Source organism: Xiphophorus maculatus, chromosome 13, assembly GCF_002775205.1.
Source record: "Xiphophorus maculatus strain JP 163 A chromosome 13, X_maculatus-5.0-male, whole genome shotgun sequence".
Taxonomy (NCBI): Eukaryota; Metazoa; Chordata; class Actinopteri; order Cyprinodontiformes; family Poeciliidae; genus Xiphophorus; species Xiphophorus maculatus.
This window is the reverse complement of record NC_036455.1, coordinates 27,894,490-27,917,780: the sequence shown is the minus strand read 5'-3', so window position 1 is coordinate 27,917,780 and position 23,291 is coordinate 27,894,490. Positions and strand designations below refer to the sequence as shown.

The window sequence follows — 23,291 nt, the reverse complement described above, 5'->3', positions numbered from 1 at the left end:
CCTAACCTTGTTATTTTGTGGTCGTAGTGTTGACTATTGGTAACAAAGCACTGCATCCCTTTTTCTTTTATACATTTAAGATTAAGCGTCTTATGAAGACAGCTTGACAGCTAAAGCAAATGGTAGTCATTGCCAGCAAGTAGAGTTTTGCCCTCCAGCAGTGAGATGGGGCGGGATCTAGCAAGGGTGACATCACACAGCAACACGTGGACAAAAAGTGAACACCAACAAGTTTTTATGGTAACAAAAACAAAAAAAGACTTTAAGAGGTTTTTTTTTTCTTTCACTGCAAACTGTAAAAAAATCAAGAATTAAGTAATCAGTCAAAATTTCAAACTACTCATAATGAGAGAGACATCATCTGAAAGAAAAAGAAACTGGTGAATAACATGGAGGTACTTAGTTTTTCTTTTCAACATATCAGAGGGGTATAAATTTGACAGGAATGTTGAGATAAAAATTTCTCATGTATGAAAAAAAAATGTGTTTGGATCAGTGGCACAACCTTGGGGAACCCAGTTTGTTATGACATGTGGTTTTTACTGGAATCTACCCTCTAAACAGTATTTCATCAGGCAGTCCAACAATTGTAAGATCTTGCTTTTGTGCATCTCTAAATCATATATGACATACAAAATGTAAGAAAAGTGTCCTAAATATTCTGTTTCAATACTTTAAAAGTTTTGTTTAATGCATTTTTTTTATCTTTTAAAAGCCCAAATTAAAGTCTAACTCAATCTAATAATAGGTAAAGTATGATTTAGTTGTTCACTGTTAGAATTCGAGAATCAGAAGTCAAACAACATGGAAGCAGAAAGAAAAGAGACAAAGATAGAACTATTTGTCTGAATGACAAGATATTTGTTTAAAAGAGTCATGGTGAGGCATAAAAACCAGAATCTGACTAATGAACCGTTTGAAGTGTGATAATAATTATGCTTAGACATTTTATTTTTGATGCCCTGTAAAGCCCTTTAGACTTGAATTTGTATGACTGGTGCTGGACAAACGACCGTGCCTTGCCTTGCCTTGTCTTGCATGTGTGAGCTCTCATGAAACATCAACTTAAATAAGCTCCACCAATTCTGACAGAAAGTATCCAATCAGAATTATGCCAGAAGCTTATTGATGGCCAATAAAAGCATCTAGATTCCCTGCCAACTTGCTACGGGACATTTACCCAAAAATAGCAGGCGTGTATGAATGGACTGGTACGCAGGGTCACCATTAAACATAAACTAAGAAAAAATAACTGAAATTGTTTGTTATATGATCATTTTGTCCTGGAAAAAATATGAGTTCAAATGAAAGCCTAAACTGCCAATAATGAGTGTATGTAAACGTTTGACCAAACTCACATACAACACATGAAAATAAATTAATTTCTTTATGAATAAAGTTTTATTATACTACCAGATGGCACATGGTAAATGAATTCTCAGGCAAGGCCTTTTAAAAAAAATTAATAGGACGGTAATTAAAAAAATGTATGTGGTCTGTGCTTTGAATTTCTACAAAGTTTTATTAATATTTACCCAAACAGTTTCCAAACAGATGACAGCAAAGGAACAATCCTTATCGCACTCGTTTCACCTTTTCTGCAAAGACAAATGTATCTCCTCCTGGGTGGGCTTTGCTTCAAACAACTGTGTTTGTGCAGCTTTGTAATAAGTGAGAAACCATGTTGATGGTTTCCATGAGCATGTGTCAAATCAATAATATATGCACTATGAATAGACCAAACTGTTTACATCTGCCCCCAATAACACAATTGCAGATTGTAAATAACAGCTTTTCTTTTCACCGCCAGGTGTTGAGCAGGGAATGCTGTTCGTATGCAACGCTCCAAATAAATCAAGGTGCATTAAAAAATATGAATACCAATATGATTATCAGCAACCATCAGAGCTCAAAAACAAATTGGAAGCAAGAAAAGCTGATCGAGGCTTGGCAGAGAGAAAGGAGCAAAGAGAAGATTCAAAAGATAGTGACCCCCGAAGAGGAAAATAAATTAATGACTAAACTTGTGGGCTGCCAGATGGCTAGCAATTAACCAGCAGTTTTGGGCAAAGTTGGCAACAAGACGTCCCTGTATGTGTACACTTTATATTAAAATCTGAAAAATCAAAAAAGATTACCACCGAATGTGCTCCAGCTTCCAACAGAGAGTCCAAATAACAGAGCGGAGTTTGCTTTCCAATCACTTCCAGGTTTTGTCGTTCCAAACCTTGGAAGTGAAGTCAATCAATCAATCAATCAAATTTTATTTGTATAGCACATTTCAGTAGCAGGCATTTCAAAGAGCTTTACATCATATCAAACACAGAAACACAAAGCAACATAGAATCAATAATCAAAACACAGCATTAAGTCAAGTTCCATCAATAAATTTGTAATTGATTACATTTCAAATACAATCCTAAACAGGTGGGTTTTTAGTTGAGATTTAAAAGAAGTCAGTGTTTCAGCTGTTTTACAGTTTTCTGGAAGCTTGTTCCAAATTTGTGGTGCATAGATGCTGAAAGCTGCATCTCCTCATTTGGTTCTGGTTCTGGATGCAGAGCAAAACCAGAACCAGAACCTGAGAGGTCTGGAAGGTTGATACAACAACAGCAGATCTTTAATGTATTGTGGTGCTAAGCCGTTCAGTGATTTATAAACTAACAACAGTATTTTAAAGTCTATTCTCTGAGCTACAGGGAGCCAGTGGAGGGACTTTAAAACTGGTGTTATGTGCTCTATCTTCCTGGTTTTAGTGAGAACGCCAGCAGCAGCATCTGGATCAGCTGCAGCTGTTTGATTGATTTGTTGGACAGACCTGTGAAGACGCTGTTGCAATAATCAATACGACTGAAGATGAACACATGGATGAGTTTCTCTAGATCTGGCTGAGACATTAGTCCTTTAATCCTGGAAATGTTCTTCAGGTGATAGAAGGCCGACTTTGTAACTGTCTTTATGTGGCTCTGGAGGTTCAGGTCAGAGTCCATCACTACTCCCAGGTTTCGGGCTGATCGCTGGTTTTTAGTTGTAATAACTGAAGCTGTGCATTGACTCTAGATCTATAACTCTAGATCTATAGCTCTAGATTGTTCCTCTTTAGGTCCAAAAATAATAACTTCAGTTTTGTTTCTGTTCAGCTGGAGAAAGTTTTGGCACATCCACACATTTATCTGTTCTAAGCATCTGTTCAGTGATTGGATGGGGTCAAAGGTCACCTGGTGACATCGTAATGTAGAGCTGTGTGTTATCTGCATAGTTATGGTAGCTAATATTATTTCCTGTTATAACCTGAGCTAGTGGGAGCATATAAATATTGAATAAAAGGGGTCCTAGGATTGAACCTTGGGGTACCCCACATGTGACCTTTGACCTCTTTGATGAGAAGTTTTCAATTGAAACAAAGAAATCCCTGTTCTTTATGTAGGATTCAAACCAGTTAAGCACTGGACCGGAGAGTCCAACCCAACTCTCCAGTCGATTCAGTAATATGTCATGGTCAACACTGAGGTCCAACAGAACCAGCACTGTGGTTCTCCCACAGTCCGTATTTATATGGATGTCATTGAACACTTTGACTAGGCCAGTCTCTGTGCTGTGGTAACCATGGAAACCAGACTGGAAGGAGTCAAAGCGGTTGGTTATTATTAGGAAGCTATTTAACTGTTTACACAGCTTTTTCAATAACTTTGCTGATGAATGGGAGGTCAGAGGTCAGCCTGTAATTCTGCATTAGTGATTTGTCCAGATTGTTCTTTTTTTATAAGTGGTTTGATTACTGCTGTTTTCAGAGCCTGGGGGAAAACGCCTGATGAGAGCGATGAGTTACTATTTGGATCAGATCAGCAGCAAAGACAGGCAGAACTTTCTTAAAGAAATGTGAGGGTAAAACATCCAGACAGCAGGAACTGGAGTTTATTTGACTTATAATTTCCTGTAGGGTTTTATAATTAAGTAGCTGGAATTGGGTCATTTTTCCTGTATTTATTTTGTTTGGGCTCAGCATTGGTACTGACTTTATAGTGGATGTGCAGATTAATCCTCTGATTTTTTTAATTTTCTCTGAAAAGAAGCTGGGAAACTGGTTGCAGGCAGCAATACATTGGAATTCAGGCGGTAACGTCACAGGAGGGTTTGTGATTCTGTCAACTGTTGCAAATAAAGCTGGAGCATTGTTAATGTTTTTGTTTATGACATCTGCAAAGAAAGCCTCTCTTGCATGTTTTAGTGTTAAATGATAGTTACGTAGACTTTCTTTATAGATGTCACAATGAACGTGGAGTTGAGTTTTACGCCATTTTCGTTCTGCTCTACGGCAGAGTTGTCTTGCAGATCTAACTGTTTGTGCATTTCTCCATGGAGATTTCTTTTTACCAGACACAACCTTCATTTTAATTGGGGCAATGGAATCAATAATATCTTAGACTTTAGACTGAAAATCATTTACCAACTTATCTACATCATTACAGCTTAAGGGTGAGGAAGAAGAGTAGATTTGATTAAAAGTTTCTGCTGTGTTTTCAGTGAGAGAACGTTTTGTGATGGTTGCTGTTTGTCCAAGTGGGTTAAAAGATAAAGAACTTTCAAACAGAAAGTGATCCAACAGGGCGACATCAGTTACAGAGACATTGGAAATATTCACACCCTTACTGATAACCAGGTCCAGTGTGTGTCCTTGAGTGTGTGTTGCTTGTTTGACATGTTGTGTTGGACCAAAAGTCTCTAAAATATTAGCGAGCTTTTTTGCCCCTCTGTCTTGGGGATTGTCAACATGAATGTTGACATCACCGACAATTATTAAACAATCATAATCAATACATATGAGATAGAAGTTCATTCAAGTCAGTAAAGAAATTTTTCACAAAAGTTGGAGTTTTGTATAGAGTTACAGTCAAAGTTCATTTGTGGCCTTTAACCTCAATTCCAAGATACTCAAAAGAGGTGAAGTGACCCAAAGAGATTTTACTACAATTTATGGTATTCTTAAATATTGAAGCCACGCCTCCTCCTTTTTTGTGTTTTCTATTCTCACTGAAGAAATTGTAGTTAGGAGGCGCAGATTCAATTAGTACGATCGATTCATTATTATCATTCAACCATGTTTCTGTCAGAAACATAACATCAATATTATGCTCAGTGATGAAATCATTAATTAATAGAGCTTTAGCACAGAGAGATCTGGTATTTAAAAGAGCTAGTTTAAGTGACTTGGAGGCCAAGAAATCTTCAGTCTGAGGTTCCTTTAGGCAAGGGAACAGTCTGATGTTTGAATTAAAACAGCTGTATTTTATGTTTCTTGTAAATTTTCTTGTAGTGATCCGGACAGGTAATGTCCTGTTCTGCAGTGCCGGGGGGCCAGACACATTCTGGAGCAAGAAGGGTGTAAAGATAAAGTCTGGACCCCGGCCTCAGACCTCAGAAACGCAGAGTGATGGATCCTCTGGGAAGTTAGAGTCAGGTGGCTTAAATGAAGTGAGGTCTGCTACGTGAGCGCTAAGGAGAGACGCCCCAAGTAAAACCTGTTGATTCATTCCATCTGTAAATTTAAGAAACTCCGGTCCAGAAGACATTTCTTCATGTGTATCTTGTGAATCCTGTGAATAAGTGGGTGAGCAGAGAGGGGGGGGGGGGAAGGAGGAAGGGAACCAGTCGCTCTGTCTCCAGTCGATGTATCAGCTTGTTTTGGAACTGGTTGCTCATGATAAGCGGAGGGTTTCATCCTAGTCAGAAATCCTTGAGCCTGTTCTTCTGAAGCGATGATCACGTTGCTGTCCTTGTTGATAAAATGAAAAAGATTTGCAGTGAGTAGCTTTATCCCATGTTTATTAAGATTGGGTCCGCCTCTTCCAAAAAGGTGAAAGCGCTGCCAATAGATCCAGAGGTTATCGATGAAGGTCACTGAGCTGGCAGAGCAGCTTTTAATCAGCCATTTGTTTATCATGTCCAGCCTGGAGTGTTTTTCGTCTCCCCATTGAGGTGATGGAATTGGACCACTGAGAAATAACTTCATTTTTAACTTTCCCATAGTGTTCAGTAGAATATTAAAGTCCTTTTTCAGAATCTCATATTTCTGCTTTGCCACATCGTTGGCTCCAACATGCACAACTAAAGACTCAATATCTGGCTGATCAGTGTTTAGCGAAAGAACTTTACGAGTTAAATCAGATACAGTGTCACCAGGAAAAGAAATCACTCTCGTTTTCTTGGGATTGCAAATGTGACTGATTCCATTTACTGCCTCATCTCCAACAATAAGCACTTTGGGCATACCTTTCGTTTTCCTGGTAGCCGCTTTGTCCTTTGGGGCTTTGGGGGGTGGATGTATTGGTCTTGCCTCACTGTTGATGTTTGAAAGCGAGGTTTCACTCAGAGGCTCAGGCTGGAGTACAGAAAATCTGTTTTTCAGGGGGATTCCCACAGAGTCAGAATGTTTTGAGGCTCGGGCTGGTCGCTCTGTCCTTGGGAGCGGGGTCGGTGGAACCGTTTTAGATGCAGCTGCTTGTTTGTTTTTCTTTGGTGGAGCAGGTGTTGATGTTGAAGGTGGGTTTCGGCTCAGAGCCGGCCATGCTTATTCGTCCAGGTGAGGGGTTCTCCCTGTCAGTCGCCTCATCGGATCTGCGGTGTGAGACTTTTGCTTCGGCTTGGCACCCAGAGCGTTCCAGGGTGAGCTGCTTGATGTGAGGCGTACAACCTCTCCTTTGATTTGAGGAAGAGTTGTCTGATTTCCACAGTTAGCGTTGATTTCAAAGTTCACCTCCAGCTGTTTGATCTTCATTTCTATAGACTGAAGTCGTTGTATAATACTGCTAATGTCCTTGGGGTCGGCCAGAGGCATTTTGTCCTGGTTCAACTTGGAGATGAAGAAAAGTAAGGTAAAAATAAAAGTAAAAGTAAGAAAATCCCCCAGTCCTTAGGTTTGTAGTAATCCAGTTATGATGTTGAAAATGTGAATATAACTATAAAAACTGTCACTTTAAAAATAGCTCAGGCAAAGTTATCAGTAAAGACGGGAGAGAGCAGGACAAGCTGTTCCTCCTTCAGCTGCCACATCAGAATCTCGTCATTTTAGCAAAAATTATTTTGACAAAAGAGAGTCGCCATTTTCTATTATTTTTCCTGTGTGTGAATAATGGTTCCCATGTCCCAACAGGGTAGAAATGGCCATTTCCTGACTGATAGATATCAATAACTTGACTGCTTCTCACTGGCTTTTGAATTGCTGTAAATTGGAGCATTATGTGAGCTCTTTAAAGGGACGGTATTGCGTGTTTTTTAGGCACATAGTGTCATTTTATAACCAGGTAACTGTTGCCTTCAGTTGTTATAAAAATGCTGTATCTAACGTTTCAAACATGACAAAGAAATTTGACTTCACAATTTAATGCCTTGAAATCTGGCTTCTGTCTCTTTAAGAAGCACCTGCTCTTTTTGACACTCCGCCTTCAGGAAGTCATTACAACAATTTCTCCATTAAGCCTTTAGTATACTTGGGCGTTGGAGTAAGAAGTAGCTTGTATGAAAATCACAGCAGACTCACAGTTCCACCAGGGGTTTGCTAATTGCTGCTGGCTAGTCTGAAGGAGCTGAGTGGGGGAATTGCAGTGGCGGGCTGCCTGGTGGGGCAGAGTCTCCAGCTCCGAGGAGGAGTCTTGTGGAAATAGGCGGAGCTTTGCGAGAGTTAGAGTTTAGGCACTCCCAAATGGTTGCCATGGGAGATTAAAGGATTCCTCAAGCATGCCTGAAAGAATTAAAGCAATATGGCTGGTAAAACTGAACTCAGCTTTTGTGATTAACAGTTATAGAAAATATTGCAAGATTTTTTATTACAAATTTTTAAAACATTTAGTCATATTTATAAACTGAAACATTCCCTGTGTTCATGGATGATGACTACACCAAATTGGTCTAGTGTCTAAGCAATAAAGGACATAAACTACTAAAAGAGACCAACTGATTGGCTTTGAGACAAATGTCAATGTTTTAATAGAATACTACCAAACAATGAAGACCGTCTCTGATTAGAACAAAAATGGTAACATGTTAGCATCAGTATTACACTCTCTCAGACATCATATTATAATGGTTTGATTTTGTCAATACATTGATGTTTTTTTGCCAAATCTGAAAGAGATCGTCATTCTGACACATTGTCAGTTTTAGCAACGAACATCATTTGAATAAAGACAAAAAAACCCCAATATGTATATTGGTTTTATTTGGTAACTTTTCACATTACAATTGAGGCTTGTCAACTCTCTGTCTTTATGACGCTTGTAGACTTTGGGGCGGTCAAAGAATCCTTTCTAATGCTATCACTTTTTAAATGCAGATCTTTAAAACCAACAGAACATGTTTGCGTTTGCAAAACAGATAAAATGCTTTCTGTAGAACTGCAGTAAAGCTAGAAAATAAAGACCTGAAGGTTGTTTGAATAAGTCTTCAAAAGTAAAATGTGTTTACAACTTTCTCAATTTTTTTTCTTATGGCACTTTAGATGAATCCACGGCAACAACAGCAAAAGAAGAAGAAATGGATCAAGTGAAGCAATTAGCACTTTGGAGTTCACATACAACAAGCTAGGCTGATCTTCCCCTGAGGAAATGAGTGTGCTTTTACTGAACTCTATTTCCTGCTCACTAACAAAAGTCTTCAGCAGGTAGGATATTTTTTAACATCCAACATGGATGAGGTAGCTGAAAAACCAAATATTTGCCTTACTTTGCATGAAAACTGGAAATTTGCTGCTGGTTAATTGCCATCTTCCATTTTATAATTAAATGTAAAAGTGCATTTAGCATCTTAATCATTGTAGCTTCCAGGACACAAACAAAAACTTCCCTTTTAGCTATTAAAACTGGGGAAAACTCACCCCAGCAACCAATTTAGCGTTAATTAACAAAACTTCAAAACATAATAATATTCTCCTCTGGTCAAACTGTGGGAAATATAATATTTGTTGCTAATTTTAAAAACAAGTACCGATATGCAAGCGGCTATCAAAAGCGATATTTTCCACAAGATCTCAAGATGTTGTAAAAAAAGAAACACTGCTTTCGTGATAAGACAGTTAAAATGTCAACTCCACAATCATTTTGGCTTGATTTTAAAACATTCAAAATGTTTAACGCGACTGCTGGCTCACACTGTATCGTTAACGCTGCATCTGTTCCTAATTTGAAGAGTTAATGATTACACTTAGCAACAGAGGCAAGATAAAAACTATATGAATATTGTTATTACATTTTCCTCTACTATAGTTCTTAAAGAGAAATTGGTCTTAGCTACGTTTTGTATTGGCGCCTTTACACAAAGCAGAGAATAGCAATCATTCAAAGACTTCTGACTGATTTCCTGTCAATTCGTATTCTAAAACTCATATTTTGGAGAAGGTTTTCTGTAAAATTTCATGAGGTTTCAGTAATCATACCTGTCTCCCACTTTGCTGGAATTTTATTTGCTGATTTCCTTTTTAATTCTCATCACTGATTCATTCGGAGTTTCACCCTCTGCTTTAGGAAAACCTGGTCTCTTTTTGCGTGCCAGTAAAAAAATCTCTTTCTCTAATCTTAGAGCAAGTGAAAGCAGGTCAGTGAGTCTTCCTCAGAGTTGGTCGTGACTCAGCAGTTCTTTAAAAGAACTGTCCGCTGATAATGAAATTTGGATTCAGCTAGCTCAAGAGCCTTTCTAAAAGATATTGTTTTCTTCTTAGTGTCATAATTAGCATGTTACATCTATTTGTTAGGCCAACATATCCTTAATTTAACATAATTTAATGCAAGAGATTCATTACTTAGAGCAACACTTGCTCTAAAATTACCTGAAACTGATTAGCATAAAGAAGAAGTTAAACTTATAGACAGCTGCCACTCTGACTACACCCAAGTCTTAAAAGAAGTTAAACTAAAATAAATTCTGAATAAGTATAAGTTTTACTTGTTATTTCTAAAAGAAGTCAGACTGTGAGACTAGTTGCCATCTTCTGAACACCAACAGGAAAGTAACAACAGGCTGCAGACACATTAAGCCTAAATGAATCAGAAAATTCTTGTGAAATACACACCAAACCTCAGCTGAGCTGACATTATTGTCATCTATAAGATGCCCCCCCCCGAGGCTTTTACTTTGCTGACACAAGAACTCAATTTAGAACATTTTGTAAAGTTAAAAATGGGGGTCTCAATTGTCGTTGTGGCAACGTGTGGAGTTTTAGAAACAGAGAAACATGTTCAACACTGATTTGATCAGCTTGTTAGAGTTAAATACACCAACGCCATTGAGTATTGAGTATTTCAGTTCCACTATATGACAATATCATTGTTGAAGCAAAATACCTGTAATATGCTGCTACAACCACAATGGGGCAGTATGGCATTAGTTTGTTTTTTTGGCAAGACGAAGAAAATTTGTTAAAGTAGAACCAAACCTATGACCTCAATTTTGCAAGAGTCCATCAAAGTGGGTGGAGCCAAAAGACACTGAGGGCCAAGTGTGGAGATGATTGGACGGGGTTAATTGAGGGCGTGGTCATGGCGAGGGAAAGCACTGTTGCCATCTTAGCAATTATGTCGCAATAATAGCTCTAGTGACAATTTTTCAAAAAGGCCAAAATGAACTTTACTATATATATTAATTTGTAACTTTTACTATTTAATTACAATGTTTTAGCAGAGAATCAAACTAACTCCTAAGATTGTTGGTTGACATGGAAAAAAATACAATTAGAATTGACAAAATACAAAAAAACTCATCAAAACAAGAAAAAAAACCTGCTGTTGTGGGTTTTCCATGTTGGTACTACATTAAACAGTCATTAAGAAAAACCGAACAAACAATGTGAAGCTCTCATTGATCTAAGATCAGATCCCCGACCAAAAGCATAAAAAAAAATTAAAAAGTCATTTAATGCTGACTGTTCAAACTGTAACATACATCTTAATTTCCTGGTTGCTAAGCATGGAGAATAATTACACTTTAAGAGTCCAGATATTCACGAGTGTTACTTTTCCCCAAATTCCACCGGAAAAAACTAATGCCAGGGATTGATGCAAAGTTCAGAACATGAACATGAATAAAAGACCCTAAAAGTAGAAAGAGTAGCGTTTGATGAAAAAGCCACATTGAATCAATGATGAGAAAATTGAACAACAAAGAGGATGATAATGAACAATGTTTCAGCAATAACAGAAAACTTACATCCTCTTTGATGATAAACGTTATGTCAAGTTTAAAATGATGACGTGACTGTCTCTAAAGCAGAGACATAAGAGTAATTTTTAAAAACGATGATACAACCTGCTCCTTGGCTCTGTCTATATGGTTTCAGGACAACTAGAAATTTTCTGAATTATCATTTGGACACAGAAAGCTCAGAGGTTAAAAGTAAATACCAGTATAGTGATTTGAGCTATAATCTTTGTGTATTTCCTAAAGTAAGGGTTTTTCTTTAATCAACAAGCTTTATGGGAAAACTCTATTTCAAACTTGAACAAGTAAAATCACAACTTCCTTTGAGTGTGGCCACCAGGGAGAGAAATGCAAAGTACAGAGCTTCTTAAATGTAGATATTATTCAAATGTGTCTTTTAAAATGTAAAACAACATTAATGAGAACATTGTCTCATTACACGCCAACAGGCGGATTTCAATTCACCTAAGCAGATCATTTCTAGAGAACCCCCAAGCTGCTGGGGAGTTAAAGAGTCCTTTCCTCACCATGTTATCAGTGAGTCATGAATTATCCATCAGCGTGGGTCACCACAGGCTTTTCCTGTATTCGCGCCTTTTTTGAGAGCAAGCGTTCACGTAAAGTGCGAACAAGTAGAAAAGTGACCCAAGGAATCTAACAAAAGCTGCCTGATACGACGAGGCTGACGGGTTCGGATCGTTCCATTAATGCCGGCTTCCTGCGTTTCCTGGTTTGCTTGTCACAATGTGATCGAGCAACTGCTGAACACAAAGAGAGACGAAATGTTCCTAGTCTGTTTCCCTAAAGCTGTCTTAAGAATATGTCTTCATGTGGGCCAGAGAAGTATGTAAGAGAAAAATGAAGGATTACTAAGTGAACAGGTCACACAAACTTTGACCTGGACTAGAAACATCTGTTTTTTTCTCAACAAAAAGGAATAAAAGAAAACAGAGAAGCCGGATTATATAACGTTTTACTTTTTTGGATTATCTAAAACATGCCAAGGTACTTGAACTCTGCAACAGAGCTCTGTTTAGTTCAGTTCATATTAAACTAAGCAGAAATAGATTAATTAATATGTTTTAAAACCCGAAGGGAAATGATATCGTTGCAGTGGCAGCATTATCAATACAGGATTATTTCATGATGTCATACTAGCAGAAATCACAGCTAATGGTGTGTTTTTCAGGGGAAACAGAAATATTTATCGATGAACCAAGACCAAGGTCATCTTCTCCGGTTTTCTCCACAGTGTTTATAATGTTAAGCATTATTGTTTTTATTTTAAAAGGTTTTTTTTTTACACCATTAAGCCCAGACTGCATGCGTCTTTGCTGTGCTCCGCTCCGCTGTGCGCTTCACTAGTAGGTGACCTGAGGCTGCGGGATGCTGTAATTAATTGTATAGGTTAATAACACAAAAGAACATTTTGACTTATCCACTTGTAGGTTGGGCATTACTGAACTTGGACTACAACACTTTGGTGAGAAAAATAATTGGTGGATTTGCAAAAATGATTAGCCAGAGGTCCAGGACCTTGTTTAGTATCTCCCCAGCAAATACTGTGGTAGAAGTCTTCAAATAGCACAGTGGGGAATAGATGAAACTGAATGGATTGAAAAATAAGACCCAAACAGAACATGAAGAAATACATGCAGCCCCAAAAGAGAGTAATTTCAATTTTTCTGAACCCCAAGTATAAGACTAGATATATTTAAGGGATAAAAAGTTGTTTTTTCCCATGATATATCCAATTTAAGGAAAGAAATTAAGAAAAAAAAATAAAATCGGAAATTGGATTTGGTATGATAAAAACATTTAACTTTGAAGCCGTATCGCCCAACTCTATCTAAATGCATCATAAAATCCCAGAATGACAATGAGTGTATTAGAACTTGAAATGATCAAATCCTGCAAAACATTTGCGTCATAAACTATTATTTCCTGAATGACAAAATTCTAATCACTTGTAAGAAAGAACGATAAGTTCATGCAGACCATTTGAGAGAAAAGCTTCTGTAACAGACAGCGGGATGAAGACAAAAAGGAGGATGCATTAGCAGTCCCACTGAGCAGGACTGCAGAGATGGGAGGTGTGAGCAGGTGTTGAACAAAGAGATGAAACACAAACTAAAAAGCCACAGGGGCATGACAGATCCAGAACCAGAGAAAATAGGGTGGTGACCCCGAGCAGCACCACAGACACTGGAAAAGACTGGAGCGCCAATCCAATGTGTAGTGAAGAACATCAAAGGCCGTCCACACTGAGGCAGCACAGAGTCCCCGGCTGTGGCTGCTTTAGTTCTGAGCTTGTTTATTAAATCAAAAGTCTCATGTGTTTTTGCTTTAATGAAAAGAAACACCTTTCTATTTATTAGGTGAGTCATCTGGAATCCAAACTGTAAAATTCTCACCTTTAGTGTTGACAGTCTTAGAGGTCAGCTCCAGACTCTCGATGTCTTCCATGCCAATGTTCTCCAAGGTGATGGTCAGCTGCTGCCTCTCTCCATTAAAGAGCTGCACGGACACAGAGCTGGACAGTTCTTCTTTGGACATATGCTGAGGGGTGTGAGCTGATCTGTATGGAAAATGAAAAACACAGAAGTTACAATGGTTGTCCTTCAGCAGGGCAAAGAAACATCTATGGCAATGCTTTCAAAGAGTCTAAATTAATAAGTTTTCATTTGATAGAAAGTCCAGAAACCCACTTTTATATTTTGCCTCTGTGCACCGTATGCTAACCACTGCACGACACAAAAAGTGGGAATACAAACTGGAAACCTCAAGGTCAAAGTCTTTTTCAACAATTTAACAAGTTGAAACAAAGATGTCTTTGGTTACTTGTGCTTCAAGTAAGTAAAGACAGACTTTACATTAGTACGGTTAAGTAAAAACAATAATATAACTCCCAGTAGCCAGTAGCCAACCAGTCAAATGTAACAGCAGAAGAGTTGACCAGTTAGTTCAGTGGGTGTCAAGAATATAGCTTAATGAAACCCAAGTCTTTTGAGAAAATAATCTGTGGATTAACTAGAGACATAATACAACTCCTGGAAGGTGTGCATCCTGTTACATCTGGCATAAAACTAACAGCATTTCCAAACAATACCCATCATACCTGTTGCCAGACACGGTGGGGCTGGAGCTGCATTGTTGCTTAAGGATCTGGATAACTTGCCATTATAGAAACCACCTCCAACTGAACACCACCAAAACTAAGGATGTGGTTATTGATTTCAGTAGGTCTAACTCCAACCCTGCACTACCAGTGAACATTGCTGGGGTTGACATAGAGGTGGTTGGGACCTACAAGTATCTGCAAGTCTCTGCGAATTCATCTGAATGGCAATCTGGATTGATCAACAAACTGTGTTGCTTTGTTTCATAAGGGACAGAGTCACTACACTTTCTATGGAGGCTAAAGTCTTTCAATGTGTGCTGTGAGATGTTATGCAAGTCAATAGCTCAAAGTGCTCAGCGATATTCTGTTGTCTCCTGCGGCAGGGCTTTGACAGAGAGAAACTGGAAGCGACTGAACAAACCCATCCACAGTTTGACTGTGGACTCAGGCACAGAGCAACCCTGCCTGTAACAGTCACCCTTCATCCATCCTGGCTGGGCCAGAGAGCAGCCATAGACCAAGGTTCCTGTCAGTGGGCTGTAGGACTGAACATTTCAGGAGCTCTGCTATGAGTCTACATAACATCAGTATACATAACTGTCAAGAAAATCCGAGCTCATCCCACTTCCCCATGCTGGAGATTTTAGTTTAACAGTAATAATAAACAAAGTTATCTTTAAAATGAATCACTCAAGTGACATCAAGGCCCAACAGTAGACTTAAGTGTCAATAAAGTTAGTTTAACAGTAATAATAAATAAAGTTATCTTTAAAATGAATCACTCAAGTGATATCTAGGCCCAACAGTAGACTTAAGTGTCAATAAAATAAATCTGGTTGTGTGTGTTGTTTTTGTCTCATGCAAACTTTGCTTTAATTCTACTTTTTTTTATCTAATCATAAGAAATCATAGTCAGTCAGAGAGAGTCATGAAGCAAGAAAAGCAGGTTTCCTGGAAAAAGAGGAAGTTAGTTTCCAGCCTGCAGATTTATAAAAAATAGCTGAGACTATTTCTTATTTTAAATCATGAAAGTTTTAAAGAATGAAATCTAAAACATTTTGAGTAATTTGATAAGATTCAAAGTAAAATACTTATATTAATATTGGTTTACTTGTAATAATATTTACACGAACATTTGTGGGAACAGTTACAAGAAAAACAAGTAACTGTAACTTTGGCATCAAATAATTAGAATCATGTATTATTCTTGGTTTCTTTTCAGAAAAACATCTGTAATAACTCACATTAAGATTATAATAAGTATAATTAATAAGTTATGGTTATAAAATCATAAATGAATGATAAATCAGAGAAGCTGAAGAAAATAAATGTGATATAAGTTATGGTTATAAAATTATAAATGAATGCTAAATCAGAGAAGCTAAAGAAAATAAATGTGATATAAATGTGATTTTGACATTGAACTTGAAATGGTGTAAAAGGTGTAACTGCAATTAAACATCACTGATATGTTGGAGGTAGAGAGTAGGTGAAAGGTGAAAGGCAAGGAACTAACAGGAGAGCAGAGATGATCAACGCCTTATTTAGAGAGTAGGTGAAAGGTTGTGCAGGCAATGGACAGGAGGTTGAGCAACTCTGAGACATTAGCACAGACATCAGGACATAATGTCTGTAAGACAGTGATGGATATGAGATCATCTGTCTAAGCAGACAGCCAATGAAAACGCACCAAAAGGGTGGATAAACCCTATAAGAGGTGGGTGCAAAAGAGGAACCTTTTGTTGGATCCTCCGGGCAGCTTCGAGCCAAGAGATGGACAAAGAACTCTGCAGCTGAAGAAGAGCCGGGGCCACGGAGCCGAAGACTGTCCTGCCATGGGGACCAACCCGTCAGGCCCACAACCTGTGGCTTCAAATCGCACTTCTCTCATCGGCTGGGTTCAGACCCCAAAGACAAAGATGAAGACAAAGGCAAAGACAAAGAAGAAGAACTGGGGCCTTCCTTCCTGCCAGCACCAAGTCCTGTGTGACCTCACCATCCATGCGGAGAAGAAGCTCATCAGACCTACAGAGATTCCTGCCTTCGCCGATCAACATCTTCCTCCTGCTGCAGCACCTTCTTCATCATCAAGCCAGGTCTGGGGTTCGAAACGTCAAACTCCGTCCGTCTCTCTCAAAGGTTCCCTTTTTTTTTAGTTCTCAGTCAGCAGTAGGGAAAGATAGACTAGATGATTGATTTTACTTATTTGATTATTTCTGCTACTGAATTAAGCTGTACTGACCCTTGCAAAAATGCCTTACTAATAAAATATTTAGCATAAAGAAAGTCTAAAAGATGTTGTGGACATTCAGTTAATGAGTCACCTTAAAGTTCTTTGATGGTTGTAAAATAGCTGTGATGTTTGATTCTGGAGAGGAAAAAGTTTAAAATGTTTTATAGGTTGCTGGTAGCCCATATTTAAAACGTCATCCTTGGGACTCGCCCGAGTCACTAAAACCTACCTGGTTCAATAACAAATGCAAGTTGTAAAATAGAGAACGAGCGACCATTAACAGGTGTGCTCTGTGAAACTAGTTGGCTGTAGGCTGCTCAGTCTGGCTAATTCACAGGGGGAAGAAGGGTGAGACACCTGGATGTAGGCCGTCAGAAAACCAGGCGAATCGTTTCTCGAAACCAGCTTAAACAGAGTTTACTTCAGTTCTGGACAGGGTAAATCCCAGCAGATTTAGGAAACTCAATTAACCCGTTAGAAGGAGAGCTGGTAGCACATCTCCCCTCTCAGAAGAGGAAGTAGAGAGTGAGAGAGTAGAGACAGAAAGGAGGGGGGGGGGTGTTGCGCAACAACATAACTCTGTAGGTAACCAATGACTTGGCCGATTCTATTGTACTGTTTGTTAAATATTGCACATCTTGTGCTTTCCAGTATTTGTTTTATTTTGTATTTATTCTATATTTTTATTATGTTTGTGCTATTTGGACAAAATAATTTCTCCAATCTTGGATTGAATCTTGAATTGTGCTCTCTAGCTGGAGAATGTGCGGCCATCTGAAGCACATGAGCAAGTCCACAATTGATCAAAGCATGCAAAACAAAAGTTTTAGTCAAAATCCCCCAATGTGGGTGAAAACACAAGTGCACAAAGAGCTGATTGGCTGCTTTGTAACATCAGATGAAAAAAAGCCTTTCATCTAGAATGTGAACAAAAACAAAGAAGATTTTCGATGAAAGGAGAAGCAGTAACACAAAAATACAAATTTTCTGTTGTCTAACCGTGGAAGTGATGTGCTGAGCTGAAGCCGAGGAAGGGAGGGAATGACTTCCACTAAACAGCCGCTTGTCTTCACGCTAGGCAGGCCTTCCAGCAGGCAGTCGCTGCTCACGCCGAATATGGACGTGTGGTAACCTGCAGAAACATGGGAGAGCGGTCCGGCTGTTTAGAGCGGCGGATTAAACAACTGTTGACTTTGGGCCAGAGCCACACGACAAGAATAATCTGTGCAACATATGCGGCACTGACCGTTCACCGTAATGTTGCCAGCTGTGCGCGGGACTCCGACCAGAGTGACGGGGTACAGCCCGGACTCGGCGGGCAGAGACAGAGCAGCTGGCAGAGATTCAAACTCCACTCCAGAAGTCAGCAGACCCTGAAAGCAACACAGAATCAGTAATCATCAGCAGATGCTCCAGATGTAAAATAGTGTAATTTTTATCAAAAACCTAACTGCTAATAACCCGGTGGAGAGGGAAATTATCCCAGAGAGCAACAACTCCAACTAAGCTAACCAGACTTGTCTTATTTTGACACTTTCAGCATTCTGTGCCAACATGATTCGCGTTTGTTTTTCTTGTTCCTCCGTGGACGGAGAATCAAGTGTGGCTGAGCGATTCTGAGCACCTGTGTGCTGTCCTACAGATAAAAATCTGGTGGCCTGTCAGCCTACTTTCAAAACGTAAGGGACACTAGAGCCCACAAAAAGACCCCCTGGCAGGGTACAAAAAATATATAAAAAAAAAATAATCTGGTGGCCAATTCCAACAGCAGAAAATCACTGCATGCCTGAGAGGTGACTGAAAATAAGACGTACAGATCAGAACGCAGGAGGAGGAGGAGGAATCAGAAAGCTTTGAAATTCGACAGTCCGAATTCCAGCTGGGTTTTACAGACAACAACACATCCACAGCCAATGTTTTTTAATGCATCACAGAGTGTACACTGGCCACCCTGAAGGTAATTTTCAAACAATTAAATAAAAGTTATGTGGACTGAATTTAAATTCGCTTAAATAAAGCCCATAAAAAGGAAACGCTGCGTGAGATTTCTGGTTATTATCAGTGGTAGGAAGTAACGAAGTACAAGTACTTCGTTACTGTACTTAAGTACAATTTTCGTGTATCTGTACTTTACTTAAGTAGATTTAATAATGGATACTTTCTACTTTTACTCCACTACATTTAACAGTAAGTATCTGTACTTTCTACTTCACTACATTTCTATATAGCGTTTCGTTACTCGTTACATCCAAGACGCATTTCAGTTTTTTGATTTGTTCGTTAATTTGAAAGTATCCAATGGCGAGAGCAGAATCAGTCCGCTGAACCAATCCAAAGCGGGAAATAACCATTAGCCCCTCCCTCAAGAAGAGCAGCACAGTACGCAGGACCTGCAGAATCATTAACTCCCAGAATGGAGTCCAAGGATAGTCATCCTCCAGAAGACCTGCCCCACCCATGGCCTTATTTAAAAGATTTCTTTGAAATAACTGGGTCAAAAAACGCTTCCTGGAGATTCCAATGCCGCCTTTGCCTTCCCCGAAAGCATGAAATTCTATCTTTCAAAAATTCACCATCAAATTTGAAAAAACATATTGAGGTAAGTTAAGTTGCTAAACGCTATCGATGTTAAATTAATTTGTGTTAGTGAAGTTTTATGTAATCTTAGCAAGCTTTTTGTTGAACTCGACTGCAGTAAATAAATACGATTACTGTATATTGTTATAAGCTAGCATGAACTTGCAAGTAACAGCATTGCTCATTAAAATGGTACATTACTGATTTATTAAAACTAAATACGATAGGTACACTTAATGACATTATATAAGCCGTTAGGTATTATGGTCAGCAAGTACTTTTACTTTTAATACTTAAGTAGTTTTAAAAGCTTGTACTTTCTTACTTTTACTTAAGTAAAATAATAATGTGGTACTTTGACTTTTACTTGAGTAAATTTTTGTCTGTGTATTTGTACTTTTACTTAAGTACATTGTATGAGTACTTTCTCCACCACTGGTTATTATACAGTGCCTTGTACAAGTATTCACATGTCAGGAACTTTCTCCACATTTAATCACGTTAAAACCACAAAATTATTTTTACCTGGATCTCATGTGGCAGACCAACAGAAAACTGTGATTGTGAAGTGGAAGGAACATTTTGGTCTAAGTAATGTTGGTCTAGTTTCTAGTACAATAAGAAATGAGATGAAAATAACTTACAAGTAACTTTTCAGAAGGATATAGGAACTTGTCTTAACTCAATAACTTCTTAATGTTGTTCCAGTGGTGGATTATTTTACTAATGAGATATTTTTTTCATGTTTAAGTGAAATAATCTGCCATTGGAACTGGTACCTTTTCACCATTATTTAGGAATTATTGACTTAAAACAAGCTCCTATATCTTTCTGAAGAGTTGCTTGTAAGTTAGTTTTGTCTTATTTCAAGTGTAATAAGATAGTTGCGTTAGAAACTACACAAAAATACTTGGTGAGATTATGTATCATGCAGTGGGGATGTTTTTCTTCATCAGGGAGAGGGAATCTGGTCAGAGTTACTGGAAAGACGGAAGGAGCCAAATACGAGGAAATTCTGGACAGAAACCAGCTGGAAGCTGCAAAAGACTGAAAACTAGAATGTTACATTGTTTTCTGACACAACAATAAACCAATCCAGAGAAGGATTAAAGTGATTTGGATAAAAGTAGATTCACGTGTTAGAATGGTCTAGTCAAAGCCCACATCCAAACCAAAAAGTATGGATGATTGAAAACCAGTGTCTTAAATTAAAAATGTACACACATATTGGGCTATTTTCAAAGAATTATAAAACATTCCAGCCTGTAGATATGGCTGGAGACATACCTACTATACCTTGTATTCCACTTGTTATTTTGTGATTGTCTTTCACATAAAACGCAATAAAATACAGTCAATTCAAAAAGTTCAAGGGTTAGAAATAGTTTGTAACGTTTAGGCCTGTCGCAATAAGCAACAAATCAATTAATCGCATGATAAATTTAAACAAACTCAGAAATTTCAATTAGAATGATTTATCGTTTATCTCTTTTTATTTTCGCTCTTTTTTCACAAAAAACAAGATGACAAAAGTCTGCAGTTTGGTGCTTTGGTCTCTACTAACCCTTTTTCTGAAGGACAGTTTTCATTTCTTATTTCTGTTGTTTTGTTTATTTATTTTAGATGTTTAAAATGCCTTCCTGTTCCAGTGTTAAATGTTCATTAGAATTTAGAGTTGATCTTTGAGAGTGTGTTCTTGCATTATTATGATGCCATTACTCAAAAACATTCTCAGATAACAATATTATCGTTTATCGCGATAACGTCTGTGGACAATTTATCGTCCAGCAAAATTTGTAATCGTGACAAGAATAGCAACTTTGTAAGTTTTCTGGGGTTCGTTTATTTTTTTCCTCCCCATTTCTTCCAAACAAAATGTGTAGTAAACTCAGATATCAGAAATGCGGCGCCCGTCGAAGCCGTAATAAATCTGTAATGACACTCTCAGAATAACTGTGCTGTATTTACATTCCACAAACACTCAGCTGTGTGCAACAAGGCAGACAGAGGTGATGTAACGACTACATCAATCCCTTACTGCAGACACTACCTCACTGGAGAGAAAGCTGTCCAAGGGCTGAGCCTGTAAGGTGCCCTCGGTGTGATTTAAGCACACCTTGCCTTCACATCAGGACGTAGTGTGCTTCTCTTAAACAGCTCAAATCTCAGCGTCGACATATTGGAGATGCTTCTCTTTCGTTTGGACTTGAAAAGGTTAATTGCCTTGTTTTAACAGCAATAATGGCTAAAGCATGTGCAGAGAAAATGGTTTTGTTTGGTCCTTTTTGACTATACACAGTTAACCTTTTGTTTTCCCTCAAGTGGTGCCGTGATAATGGCGTAATTACTATCTGGGGTTATTATTTCTTTTTCTTTGCTCATAACTGTCCGCCTGGCCAGAGCTAATGGGCAATGAAGAGAATTGAAGACATAAAAGAAACGGCTTCTCAAAATGGAGAAGACACTGTTAATCAAAGTTTTTGCAAAATGACAATCGCAATTCATAAACCTACGGTTGACAACATGTTTACAAAGTTGTAGCACAGGGTTGCCAAAGTCCAAATAGAAACAATGTGAGCCAAATGTTTTTGATTAAAGACTTTTCTTATTTATAGAGATAAAAACCTAATACTTAACAGTAGCTAATGTGACATTTTGACTGACAAAATTGCTGTTCCAAGTCAATTAAGTGAAAATTATTCACTTAGGTATGGAATAATGTACAGATACATTGTTTGGGCTACATTTGCCACTAAATAAATTTTTAGTGACATTGTTGTTGTCATGTAGGCATGTGCTTGTCTAGGTTCTGTTTTTCTCTCTTTCTGCAGGTTTGGCAGCAGATTCCTAGACAGTCATCTTGTATTTTCTCTATCCTTAAGTGGAAAGAGGAACTACTATTATGAGTTCACACTTTCGGAGGAGAAGGAGGAAAGAATGACGAGCTGCAGCATCTCATTTTGCTTTCCATGTTATCAGAAGTTCAGTGTTTTGGTCCAACAGTGCCTGCTTCCTCAAATCAATCTATTCTACTCTTCGGCTAAAATAACAGCTTCTTGAAAGCTAAGTAGTTCGGGCTGTTTTCCACAAAAACAAACACACCCACAAAACTCAGACCAGTCACACAACAATTTCGGTCATTATCTCACTCTACTCTCAGCTGAAAATGTTTCTCAAAGTAAATCCTTTTCTAGTCCATCCAACTCCATTTTTGCGTCTCAATCCAATAGCAAGTGAAGAATGAGACGCGCAGATCAACACAAGCCCTTTCACTTTATGCAATAAAATACCTTAAGTTTTTTTTTTTAAATCATTCTGACTTTAGAATTTATCTTAAAAAGAAAAATTTAGGGGAGGCTAAATGCGCTAGAGGTTTTCACGGTTAGCAACAGCGCTAATCAAAAATTTAGCTCCAATATGAACACATTGGCGTAAGTGTGCGCACCAATAGCGACTTGTCTTTTTGCAGCGACTACACCAAAAGACTTGAAGTTAAGTAGTGCAGAAGGACTGTGCACTGTCTTTTGTATTTGCATTTCCCATATAACAAAGTCTTTTATTTAAATGGAAATGCATAATTTCCCACTTTCTTTTAAAAGCAGAGAAAATCCATCCTTTCTGCAAATGTCCTGGCCAGACTAAGTTGAGTACACAAAGTAGGAGGAAGTACAAATGACTTGTCTTTCTAAGAGCGTAGCGTTGGGTTGCTTCTGAATGGGTCAAAGTCGCTTACGGTGGCCCCAAAATTGAAAGTTAAAGAGGCTGTACTGTAGTAAAAAAAATAAATAAAAAGAAGCACTTAAACAAAAATCTATAAAGCTGAGCTTGGTATTAGAGGTGAAGTCGTGTGGTGACTGAAAATGGGGGTCTGTTTTGTCAAACTGAGCGGTCACCTTGGCGAGACATGATGGAAGGGAATATTGTGTGTGTGTGTGTGTGTGCGTGTGCAGGGGTGGGTGGGTGTGAGCAGGGGTGTGTGTGCCCGTGTTGGGGAGTAGGTGTGTGTGGGGGTGTGTGCGGGCGTGTATGTGTGTGTGTTTGTAACCTTGTGTTTTGCTGAGTTGGTTGATGCAGTCTTCCACCAGTTGCAAATTAGCTCTAGATGGCTTACATAAACCTATTTGTCTCTGCATGCAGGACTCTACAAGACCACCTGAGGATCCCGGCTGCCATGGA

General features: G+C 38.4%; 1 protein-coding gene across 2 annotated transcripts in view; it reads right to left on the bottom strand.

Annotated features, from left to right (window-relative positions):
- trappc9 (trafficking protein particle complex 9) overlaps positions 1–23,291 on the bottom strand; it is a 214,892-nt gene that overhangs the window by 151,218 nt on the left and 40,383 nt on the right. For both annotated transcript variants that reach the window (XM_023345160.1, XM_023345161.1), the window contains 3 exons: positions 17,785–17,911; positions 17,538–17,670; positions 13,599–13,762 (listed from right to left, as the gene is read on the bottom strand). In XM_023345160.1, the coding sequence (XP_023200928.1) occupies positions 13,599–13,762; positions 17,538–17,670; positions 17,785–17,911 (424 nt within the window). The remainder of the gene's footprint in view (positions 1–13,598; positions 13,763–17,537; positions 17,671–17,784; positions 17,912–23,291) is intronic.